Source organism: Nymphaea colorata, chromosome 5 (assembly GCF_008831285.2).
Source record: "Nymphaea colorata isolate Beijing-Zhang1983 chromosome 5, ASM883128v2, whole genome shotgun sequence".
NCBI classification, from domain to species: domain Eukaryota; kingdom Viridiplantae; phylum Streptophyta; class Magnoliopsida; order Nymphaeales; family Nymphaeaceae; genus Nymphaea; species Nymphaea colorata.
The window spans coordinates 23,482,613-23,495,193 of record NC_045142.1 but is presented as its reverse complement, the minus strand read 5'-3'; the positions used below and the strand labels follow the sequence as shown (position 1 = coordinate 23,495,193).

Below are 12,581 nucleotides of genomic sequence, written 5' to 3'. Positions count from 1 at the left end.
TGTCTATTCAAAAGTTGCATCTACTCTTATGAATTCTGATCTGATTTCACTTGTTCTTGGTGGGCAGAACTGCTTCTTCCGTCATTTTCTTTTTCCCTTTTGAAAATATATATAGGCAAGCTGGGGTCACGTAGACAATTAGCAGAGTGTACCAAAAAAGTTGCATTGACAGTCTTGAACTCTATAGTGTTGTTTGGCATCAGGTACACATCTGCTTCAAAGATCGAGGCAAATTCATAAAATAATGGTTCTAGTGTTTTATGAATCTGCCTTCAATCTTTGAGATAGATTCATTGAACACCCATAAAGTGTTCTTGCTCCCCTATTTGAACGGTTTAGATTGGAGTTGGATTGCAAATTTAATTGACTTCCACTAAATCAGGTTCATGATTATTTGGAGTCGTACCTGGTCTCCAAGTAGGTAAGATCTGACGTTTCTATGTAATTGAGTTAAATCTTTCTCATAGCTCAGTCAGATATTCTCAGAATAGTTTCAATTATGAAACCAGATATTGGATCCAAATCTGATAGTAATTGAACCCGAAATTTTTCTTATATCCAATTAGATGGATTCAAATTGAATATTTCTGATTCATTTTACAGTCCCACATTTAACTACGTGGAACGCTTGCATTCTTCATAAGGAATGGAGTCTGAAAATAGTGCTTTTCTTGAGCATTCTTCTTGTACAAAATGGAAAATTCCGAATGTTTGGTTGAATAGAAAGCCTTGTAATGCAGGCAAGGAGTAGCTAACTGGCAAGAAAGCAAATAGATTGCTGGGTTCTTATTGTGAAGGCAATAAATCATGTTCAGCTCAAAGTATAGGAATGTAAACGGATCAGATATATTTGTGTATCGGTCCAACTTTGAATATGTTCAGTTGAATTTAGTTCCAATCTGGTTATTAGTTGGGTACAGATCTATAAATGCAAAGACCTTTAGCTTAATGAATCATAAATCTTAGACATCAAATCTATAAATCTAAAAATAAAAGTAATTAAATGCTTCTTTATGGATGAATGTGGCACAAACAACAAAACTTAAAACCTTTCTACCAAACTTGGCCCGTTCAAGCTGCCATAAGCCCGAAGCTCAAATATTCATGGATCTTTTATTCGGGCACTTTGGCAGATGATGATTTTTTTGAAGACCAATTATGAAGATATGTTTGTTCTTCGACCTGAGTGAGCTTAATGAATTGAGAGGACAATAATGTGAAAAGTCATTAATAAAGAAATTGAAATTAAATATCAATGGATCACGTTTCAGATCCAGGGAACTTAGACCGGGTCAAGTTTGGGTTTAACTGATGGATCCGACCCATGGTGAGGTCTTCAAGGTCTCAACGTTTTCTTACAAACCAAGGAGACGTTCGTCGACTCTTTGAGTCCTGACACTAGCGTCCGTGATGCACACGAGGAGAGAGGAGTGAGAGAGAGAAACTCCCCACGAATCTCGCCGATTTTTTTTGTCACAATTTTCTTTTTCCTTTTCTGGGGAATTTTTTGAAAGATTGAGCTCCGAAGATGATGTCCGGAGGTGGCTATGCCTCTATTGCCAATCAGAATGTCTCCGGATCCGTCCCGGTAAGATGCTCTCCCACCTTGTCTGCCTCTCTCTTCGTGTTCTTCCTTGACTGAGTTATTAAATCTATGCGAATTTCAAGGGTTATGGTCTTCTTCTTCTTCGTGGTCGTGTTCTTTTAGGTTCCTTGATATGGGTCTGCTCAGATCTTGTTCGTTCTGTATGAATTGCAGGCTGTTTCAGGATCAGAACACGTGGCTTTGAAATTCTCAGGTAGCGTTCTTCTTCATTTTTGATGGGAAACTTAAGTTAATTCTTCTTGGGAATGGGGAGTTCTATTATCTAGTTCATTTAGATGTTAAGTTTTTTTGGTCGTTTTGGCTTGTAGATTCCGATCTTCAGACGTTTCCCCCAATTGAAGCTCAAGGGAAAATTTCTGGGTCATACCGCCCCCCAACCGACGCTGATGGTAAAAATTCTCTCGATCTAGTTTTGTACTTGTTGGTGGTCTGTTTCCGGATTCGAAATGCTTTTTCAAATTGCGGTAGATCTGTTCCTTCCCTATCTTGCTCTCGGGTTCTTTGGTAATGGATGTTCAAGATTTGGATGCGTGTGATGGTTCTGAAAGTGTAATTGTTGTAAAATTGTGCACGGTTGTCGATTTTGTTTGGAGATCAAGTGATTGAGTTAGAATTTTGGTGACTTTTAGATACATTCTCGAAGCCGGCTTCTGGAAGTGGTGGCGAAGAGAGTCAACCGAGTGGTTGGTTCAGTGTGTTTACTGTTGCAGCTTACAAACCGTATTTCGATGTCGATACATCAGACGTCTTGGAAAGAATCCGGGATTCCCTTGTTCCGTTCAAGGGGAATTTCTCTGAGAGGACTGTTCACAATCCTGACTTGTAAGTGTGCTTGTTATTTTGCTACCGTGGTTCCTTATAGCACATCTAATTATTCTGTCAATAAGGGCATGCGTACTTCTAAAATTGTGGACCTTAAGTATGTGCATTCGATCCACACGTGGTTATGGCTTGAAGCTACAGGAGGCCTTATTTTCTGATTTGATGTAATGAAAATTCGTGTCTCCATGGTAATCTGAGCTATATTGAGCTAAGTGATATCTCAATCTGGTCAGTGGTTGCAACTTTTATTTTCGTTTTGATTCTATTATGCCATTATGGTTTTAAATTTTTAATTTCTGCAGACTGACTGGTTATTGTAACATAGTTTTTCCTTTTTTGCTAAGAAAGCATATAATCGGGTGATCAATTGCCTAGTTTCTCAAAGTATGACCCTTACTTTTGGCTTTGTAATTGCTCATTATGAGTTCCATTGCATCTTTCTTCGCAATAAAAAGTCACTAGTGGACCTGCTGTGCTTTTTTGTACTCCAATTCTTTCGTATATTCAGTGTTACATGGAAGATCCATCCATTGTTTTGTTGATTTCCTTTATATCTTGTTCTTCATGGAGGGCTGTCTTGGAATAGCTTGTCCATTTTCTTTGCGACCTTGACCATTTAACCTATATAGCCACCATGGAACTTGAATTGCAGAACTTCACCCACATTTTGCAGCTATGTCATCCGATGTGATTAAGACTTGTCTTTTTCTTGGAAAATCATCCTCTAGTTGGTTTGTTTTCTTGAAGGAGGAAGGAAAACACACTCTTATATTTGGAATGGCTTTCTTCTGTCAAGCATGTTAGGGCTAAAGTGTTAGCTTGTTTGGATGATTGAGGCCATGAAGATAATGATAGGGAGCATAAACACTTCCTTAAGGCTGGTAATCATCCCTGTCAACAGGAAAGGCAGTATGCTGCTTAGGCCGATTTCTGCTTGATGCATAGAAGTTCAAGGCCTTTAACTAAAAGACTTGAAGCTAATCCCTATTTTGCATGAGGTGTCACAGAAGATCACTTAGATTGCAGCATGCTCAACATAATGCCTTGGCTAAGTTGGCTTGTTCTCCAGTCCTGGTGTTGTTGTTGTCTCTGTCTTTTATGCCAAGATCTCATGTTTCCACTGAGTTCCGTGTATACGACTTGCAGTGTGTATCCTGCTATACTGGAAGGATCCAACCTTCAGTTCACATAATCACATATTCAGACATAGTGGCCCAACTTTACCCTTGTGCCTCATTTATTCTTAGCAGTGGGAAATTGAGCGGCTTCTCATATCTTAAATAAGGTTGTCAAATGTTATGACTCCGTTTAGCTGGACATTGAAACATGAGCTGATTTGGTTAGTGGATCAGGCATGTTTGGCTAAAACCTTTTCCCAGTTTTAATTGCTTTTTCATGACAAATGGCAGTGCAAGTTAACGAAAAGGTACAAATGAAGACAACTAATCAGGACACTCGTGATAAAATACTGACGTTTGGAACGGTCTTCAGAACTCAGAACTCACTACAACTGTAGCAAATGTAATGTATTACCTGTTCGACCTGTCATAGGGAATTTGCAGTAAAAAAAATGCAATTGATATTTTGGTGACCTCATTCAAACATGAAGGCGTTTTTGTGATATAGAAAGCACCTGAAGCCAATTTCTTTATAAGTTTTCAATAGTTATGTCATAGATGGTAGTTATATTTGTGGTGAAGGGGACTTCTCTTAAAATGATCCAATGCCTTTCTATTTCAATTAAAAAAAAGCAAATCATAGCTCACGAATCTGTTCCGCAGAAATAGAAACTTTACCGTCACTAGGGTTCATTGCATTCGAAACAGACTTCTTCCCACCAGAAGACCTCCCCCTACTTCATAGTGTGACCTAATTTTTTGCAGTGAGTACATTTATGGGAGGAACGGGCAGTTCCCATAGAGGCACAGCTAACGAAGGCTGACCGTTCATTGTGAGACATGTGATCCCATTTATGACCAGCCGCCTTTGCTCTTCAGCTTCAACACGGGAATAAACATCTTCAATACTGAATGATTCTTCAGAGTTAAGAATCTGACTCCTTATATTTTCGAATTCATCGTTCAGTCCGGCTAAGAAAAGGAATATCCTATTCTCTCACTCCTTGGTCATATAATGCATCTGGCCTTGAGGACAACTCCAAATATCATCAGAATGGTAGTCAAGATCCTCCCACTTAGATTTTAATGCGGCGTAGAAATCAGCGACCGAGAGATCCCATTGTCGAAGAGCATACAAATCCTTCGTTAGTTGATACACGCGACTTTTCTCTTCTTTTGACCATACATCTGTTTCAAAATAATCCACATATCTCTCGCAGTCTTCTTACGAAGAATGAGAGGTTGAATGTCTGAGGATATTGAATTAACAATCCACGTTTTTACTTGGTTGTCCTCCAGAAACCAAGTATCCCAAGCCATACTATTTGCAGCAGGTTCAACCTTACTCCAATTCACATAGGTAATACGGCCTCGACCAGCTATACCCATAGTGATGGCGGCAGACCACTTAAGATAGTTTTCCTTGGTAAGACGGATGGTAGTAACCTGAACTGAAACATTCTCAGTTCTATAAGCCCCGATTTCAGTCTGATCAGTGCTGACGGTCGAAGAGGAAGACGCTGCCATAATCACGAACCAGACGACCGCAGATAGACAGATGAAGGCGGCAGCGGGACGACGATCAGCGGCAGGGAGCTTCTGCGAGTGTTGCCAAGGCAGTCCAGCGACAGCAAACAGCAGCAGTAGAAGTGGCGATGTCGGCAGAACGTGGGAGGCGACTCCGTTGGGTGGAAGCGGTTGAAGAGGAAGATGCTGCCATGATCACGAACCAGGCGACGACAGATAGACAGATGAAGGCAGCGGCAGCGGGATGACGATCAAAGGCAGGGAGCTTCTGCAAGCGTCGCCAAGGCAGTCCAGCGACAACAGCAGCGGAAGTGGCGATGTCGGGCAGAACGTGGGAGGTGGCTCTCTTGGGTGGAAGCAACAACGTTAGGCAAGAGATCAGGCGGCGCTAGAGAAGCAAAGGGCAGTGGCAGACACGGGCGACGCAGAGGGTCTCAGGCGATGCAGCCGGGCAGCGGCGGCAGCAGTGAGTGATAGAGAGGTTAGGGTTGGAACTTCACAACCCCAAAAAATTTCCCAAACTCGTCGGCTCTGATACCATGTAGAAATAATAGATGCACAAGAAACGAAGATCAAACACAGATGTAACGTGGAAAACCCTCAACTAGAGGGAAAAAACCACGGGTGAGGAGATCTGGTGCCCTTAGCCGCCAGACTCTCTCTCTCTTAGAAAACTTCATTAACTTGCAAGATTAGGGTTTACAATGGTATAAGTATGCCCAAACCAGACTCACTGGATCGGGTCCAGACCCGGACCCATACATCAAGGTCCGTCAACAGGTACAAATGAAGGAAACTAATCAGGACACTTGTGATAAAATACTGATGTTTGGAACGGTTTTCAGAACTCAGAACTCACTACAACTGTAGCAAATGTAATGTATTACCTGTTCAACCTGTCATAGGGAATTTGCAGTAAAAAAAATGCAATTGATATTTTGGTGACCTCATTCAAACATGAAGGCGTTTTTGTGATATAGAAAGCACCTGAAGCCAATTTCTTTACAAGTTTTTAATAGTTATGTCATAGATGGTAGTTATATTTGTGGTGAAGGGGACTTCTCTTAAATTGATCCAATGCCTTTTCTATTTCAATTAAAAAAAAGCAACAAAGAACAACCATCTTGGCCTCTCTCTACTGCTTCCCCGACAATCCCATTCATCTCTGTTTCTCTATCTTTCTTTCTCTCTCTGCAACACTTAAATGCATCAATCAAATGACAGTGATGAAGTTTAAAAAATCGGTTCTGTAAAATCATTAAGAATATTTTTTCCTTTAAATTATTGAATTTTTTTCCTTTACCTTTCTTTTAATAATTAGACGTTCGTGTTAGAAATTTAATTTGATTAAAAGTTTATTTGCTGTCATTTTTGTGAAATTAAAAGGGCATCAACAAGTTCTCTGTCTGTCTCTTGCTGGGTTTGGTGCAGGTGCACCGTGCACCAGTACATTACCTGTAAGAACGAATTCTGTTAGATGGGTTTTTTCAATGAGTTGATGCTAAATACTTCACATTTCATTCCTTTAAGTTTTAAAGGGCTAGCTGTAATTGGTTATTGTAGTGTTTTTTAGTTCACGAGGATGTTACAGAGTCCTGGGGATTTCGAAATTCTCGTGTAGAATGGTTCATCACTTTTTTGAGCAACTTATACATATTTTAGGGACTTGTCTGAGCAGATGATGTGCAGTAAGGATTCAAGTATGGTAGATATAAACTTCAACTACAGAGATAAGCAGCTGCATTCTCTAATCTAAGAGATATACCTCTTCATGTCATATGTTCCCTAGGGATGTAGGTGATAGAAGTACACTACATAGACTGCAACTGCATCTTATGAAAAGAAATATGCCTTTTCATGTCACATGTTCTAAAGGGAAATACCTGATGCTATGTATTATCCACCTTTAGGTATAATGATAATGACAGTATGCATCTCTGTGGTGATAAAAAATAGACAATTTGGAAGTGTATCATGACCCAAGGCTTGTTACTGACAAAACTTCTATTTAATATTTATATATGGATGAAAGCAACTTGATTGTAGTCAAGCTTGACAAATGCACAAGCTGACCTAACATGGTGTAAGTACCTGTCATCTGCATCCACTTTCTGCACATCAGGCATGTTCATGGAGTCGTTAAGCTTGTCCTTGGAGCTGTTTGGGTTGAACACTTGGTTTCGGTCACATCTAATTAGTGAGTGATTAATGTTTGTTTCTAAATTTGATTTTGCTCAGGTATGGCCCCTTCTGGATCTGCACCACCTTGATATTTGTAGCGGCAGCTATAGGAACGTTTGTAACATACATAGCACACAAGCTGCAGAAAAAAGACTGGAGTTATGATATAAACCTGGTAACGTGGTCAGCAGGACTATTTTACGGCTACGCTACCGTTATACCTCTCGGCCTGTACCTCATTCTCAAGTACTTCTCAGTTCCCTCTGGCTTTGTTCAGCTGCTGTGCTTGTATGGATACTCGCTCTTTGTCTTCATTCCTGCCTCTGTAAGTCACACCTTCTGTACAGAGTTTCAATTAAACAACAAAATATAACCAGGTCCTTCTCAACTTACTGCATGTCTTTTTCGTCTGCAGTGTTTGTCCATTGTGCCCATCGAAATTTTTAGGTGGGTGGTAGCGGGCGTTGCAGGCTTCATGTCTGCTTGCTTTGTGGCTCTCAACCTTCGGACACACATCAAATCTGCAGGTGAAAGATGGTTTCTCATTGTTGCTGCCATCTTCTTGTTGCAGTTGGCTCTCGCTGTTGTGCTGAAACTCTACTTTTTCACCATAACTGTTGGGTCAAACTAAAAAATGTCATGTTTCTCATGGGGAGATTGAGCATGTACACTGGAATTGGAGGGGCAGAGGAATGAAGCTTTGCCTCCTGAGGCCACTTAAGTTCCAAGATTTTGTACTCGAACTGCAAGAATACTGTGTTGAAAAAAAGATACTGTGTTAAAGCCTTTGCGTTGCTGGAATTCTTTCATTCTTGATCCATGTAACTTCGTTGTTCACCTTAATATAATATTATCTTGAGTAGTTTTCTAGCTGAAGCGCCGTTGTTGTTTTTCCTGTTCATGTCGCCTCTCTTTTTCTGAATGAGGCTGAGAGAAACAATTTTGAGCTTTTTGGACATGTCACAAATTATCAATCTACTGTGAGTAATGATTAATGAACTGCAAAACAAAACATACTCTGCTTTCTGGTTGTGGTTACCAAGAAACTCATCTTTGATTCCACTTAGTTTCTAGTTTCAGTTAAACCTTCTCCAATCTCATCAACTACTGCTATTTTTTTTGTTGTTCTTTAAGTACATTTTTTGGTTTTCCTATCATTTTTCTCTTCTATATTTTCAATCTTTATTTTTATTTTAAAAGATAAAATTACAATCATATTAAAACTTTGAAAGTTCTAAAACTTAAAATGCCCTTTAACATTTTCACAAAACCTATACATAAAAAAGTTGTCAAAGAAAAGTGCGACTGTGAAAAATGTAAAACTTGAATGGCATGTGAATTGTCACTGCTAAGCTCTTATTTAAAACCGATCTCACTGCGACGGCAGTGTAACATCACAAATGACGTGTTCGAGTCGCATGTCAACTTAAAAATTTGTTTATGGAAATAACTTATCAAACTGGACCATCATACATATAATTATGATGGATTATAAACCTTTGAAAATATGAGTACAAGTATCAATCTAGTTGAAATATCTAAATAACGCAACAAAGAATACATACTTTTTGGTATAATTGCCTTTTAAAATACTTAACTTTCGCATATTTTTCAAAAACATGATTCAGTTTTATGAAAAGCTGCATGATAACGCTCGAGTTTCAAAATGTTTCCAATGCATGGAACGCTTTAAAAATCTTTCAAAAGCAAACCTATTAAGTTTTGAAAATTTTCGTGCTTGAACTTGAAAACTTTCATCAACATGCATGTCTTTGACAATTGTCTCGTAACCAGCCATGAAGATGTAATTTTTTAAACTCCAGGCTGACTTGTCTTAGATATGTCAACAGTTAGACATGTTTTTGTAAATTTTTTTATTAAAATCAAATAGTTCTTCCTGATCAAAATAAGTGTTTTATCTTGTGTCGGCTCCTTTTGTGCTCCAAATCCACATTCAGATCCACCCCTTTAGGTTTGTTTTGGATGAGAATTTCAATTCAGTATGCTACATAGGACTTGGTTTTGCATGATCTGATCCGAATACTAGATTGTTGCCGAGTTCTAACATAGAGATAGAACGCTCGGCGAGGTGTATGTAAACGGGTCAGAGTCGGATCTGAAATTGGCATTACTAAGTTTGGACTAATTGGATTTTATGAAGTTGGATCTGAACTGGGGTTCTAAGATTAGATAATGGTAAGACAGACCTGAATCTTAATAGCATTGGATCCAAATTTAATTGACACTTTACAACTAAGCGGATGAACCCGTCAATTGGAATATTATATTGCTATCATTTACAGTCCAAAAATAGTAACATTCATAGTAATCGATCAGGTTCTCACCGGTTCACTAATCCAACCAGATGCACTATGCCCCTTGAAGCTAATGTACTTGAAGCCGCCATCAAGTGCTACAAAAATGTTTCAATTTTTTAGTTTTATGAAATTGATTAGATTTTAATAATTTTAATTTTTTAAATCTTTGTATTGTAATTTATTTTTATATAGTAAGTATTTATTTTAATTTTTTTTGAAATATTTTTAAACGTTGCACAATCAGTTCCCTTGGACCAGTTATCAACCCATATTCTGATCCATTTAAAGTTAGATCAGGAAAAGCAAAAAATAGGATTCAAATAGCAATCAAATTCAGATTTGAGTTTGATAACCATGTTATCTCGGACTAACCATTTATATCACTGGATCTACCGTAAAAGTTGAGTGGATTTTGATTGAATGACGTATCGAATTTAAATCTGAACCATTTGTATCAATTAGGAGAACATCATTTCAACATCATGTTAGATAATACAGCAAGGCGACAGATTTCATGATGAATCAATTTAGATTTGATCTTTCGGATTTTGGAATTTGGTACAAGTTGGCACCATGTCTTGTCTTGTCATGGGATGACCCAGTTCATGGACTCCGCTCCCGATTAATTTCATGATAATACATTTATGGATCTGATCCAAACATCCAATAATGCCCCTTCTGGGGCTCTGCTGTCCAAACTTAGATCCAATTAGGAACTTCAGGTATTGGATCTGGATTTGGGTTTCTATTACATACCTATCCGACTTTTTCCTTTCATTCCAAATTCATATCGTTTTGAATTTAATATGGTTTCGGGTCGGTTCAAAACCGGCCTCTTGATTCTCTAGTTCTGGATCTGTATTCAAATAATTAAACAGAATTGAGCTTGGATTTAGGTCAAGGTTCCTTGGATGCCTTTCTTCTTCTTCTTCTCAATTAATGAAAGGGCATGCAAGGTCCAAAAGTGGACCCCTTATGCTTTGGATCCTCTTCTGTTTGATTTTATCCAATGGAAGCTGGATCAGATCGTGCCGTAAGTGCTCCAGATCCGGTTGAGATGGAACTATGTAAAGATCCGTCTCCAGGTCAACTTGTGTAGGCAATTTCTGAAAAATGAAAAACATAAACAACAATAGTTTTTTTTTTCCTTCCCTTCTCATAAAAATATTTACATAAAGGAGCCTAACTTTTAATGAAATAACAAAGGGCACTTCTATATGCCAATGTGTAAGATAAAAAAAAATTGCATATAAAGAGGATTCTGCAACCCAAGCGAAAGCGAGACCCCATCTTTTCCACTGCTCTAAGATCTAAAGCTATTTCGCTACCTGGCGTGGAGGCCATAGTGGCGACCCATCGGCATAGAGACATAGTGCTCTATCTAAGCCTGCGCATCGGCCCAGCCTGGCCTGATAATGAGTCAGGCCCGGGCCGGCCTGACATCCAAAGCCCAAGCCCGACTTGATTAAATTTAAAAATATATTTTTAAATAACAAATTACATAAATATAATTAATCATAATAAAATATTATAAATATATATAAAAACTCATTATCAGGCTCATCCCGACCTGGGACGGCCCAATAAAATTATCGGGCCGGCCTGGGTTGCTTTTTTCTGGGCCCGGTGCCCAAGCTTAAGTAAACCCATTGGAATCAAATTGGTGACCGGACTCGCCCCTAATGCCGGCCAGCTACAGGATGGTGCTTGGGGCTAAAGAAACCCTAAATGGTTCACCTTCAAAGGTACCACCAACTGACCTAAACTGACCCACCCCACTTTGTGTTGTTGGGGTCCATCCCTTTCAACTTAGGGCATGATACCTCCTGATGTCCCTTGTGAAGGGCACAACTGCCACACTTGCAATAAAAAGGACCAGTCCCATCAAGGCAACATTGTAAGAGGAATCCACTTCTATCATTAAATGCTGCCTTTTATATATATATATATATATATATATATATATATATATATATATATATATATATATATATATATATATATATGTGTGTGTGTGTGTGTGTGTGTTCAATTTTACGTAGCCAATTGCTAGTTCAAATCTGGAAGGTGCATACTCCCTCTTTAAACCAATGCAGGACAAGACCAAAGTGATAGAGAAATGCTCTTGAGGGTTTTACGTCTCATGTGATATGACCGATGAGTCTCTTAGTATGAAGTGATTTTCGGGTAAGTAGGAGAAGTATTTTATTTTCCAGAAAAGTAGGAGAAGTATTTCATTCTACTATCTAGTTGAGAGCCCAAGCCACTCACAAGTTTGGTGTATAAATATGAAACTTTGGGATTGAGTTCGAAGCAAATCTGCAATCCAACCTTCCAGCCTTGGCTCTCACATAATCATGCCATTACTTTTTTTTAAAAAATTATCAAATTGGATTCCCTTATATTTGCATTTGCCACTAATCATAGTTCAATCCGAAACCGTGTAGTCAAAGTCGGTCTAAATCGGCTGATTCGAATCAAATCAGTAATAAATTGATTTGATTTATCGGTCAACCGCGGAAACAAGTGTGGGCTCATGTGGGTACTTGCCTATGCGGACTTACACAAATTTCTTATTTACATCTTAGTGCCCCGCTACCGTTTTGCTATGTATTTAAAGGGTCTAAAATTTGGTTATTCTGTATTAGTGTCTGTTAGCAAAAAATTTCTGGCTCCGGCACAATGTGATTCTAGAGGGCTAGGATGAGACTAGTTTATCACCCAATATTCTCATGCGTCTCGATTTGGATTTTACGATCGGACAAAGCTCGAAGAATCGAATTTTGAACTTAGAACTGGATCTGGTGTGAATCCTAGTTTTGAATATGGAGCTCAAGTAACTCAAATCGGGTTACTGGATTTCAGATCAGAACCCGAACAGTTTTAGGTTCTCTGATTGGTGAAGGCATAGTTGATATGAAGTAAACTCAGGTGGGCCACAGAACCAGAACCATTATTTGACAGCCTTTGGCTTCATGACAGTTTGTTGCAACTCCCTGTCTGTGAAGC

General features: G+C 38.9%; 1 protein-coding gene across 1 annotated transcript; it reads left to right on the top strand.

Moving 5' to 3' along the window:
• The first annotated feature begins 1,372 nt into the window (after positions 1-1,372).
• Positions 1,373-8,130, top strand: LOC116254912 (uncharacterized). Its single transcript, XM_031630561.2, has 6 exons — positions 1,373-1,588; positions 1,760-1,799; positions 1,915-1,995; positions 2,236-2,428; positions 7,312-7,579; positions 7,670-8,130. Exons 1-6 carry the CDS (start codon positions 1,529-1,531, stop codon positions 7,883-7,885), a joined length of 858 nt encoding a protein of 285 aa, XP_031486421.1. The 5' UTR covers positions 1,373-1,528; the 3' UTR covers positions 7,886-8,130.
• The last annotated feature ends 4,451 nt before the right edge of the window (positions 8,131-12,581 follow it).

Excerpts from the sequence above, each read along its gene's own strand:
- LOC116254912 (XM_031630561.2), top strand. The coding sequence starts at position 1,529 with ATGATGTCCGGAGGTGGCTATGCCTCTATTGCCAATCAGAATGTCTCC. Across the intron at positions 2,429-7,311 it reads ACTGTTCACAATCCTGACTT|GTATGGCCCCTTCTGGATCT; the intron begins GTAAGTGTGCTT and ends GATTTTGCTCAG. Across the intron at positions 7,580-7,669 it reads TTGTCTTCATTCCTGCCTCT|TGTTTGTCCATTGTGCCCAT; the intron begins GTAAGTCACACC and ends TTTCGTCTGCAG.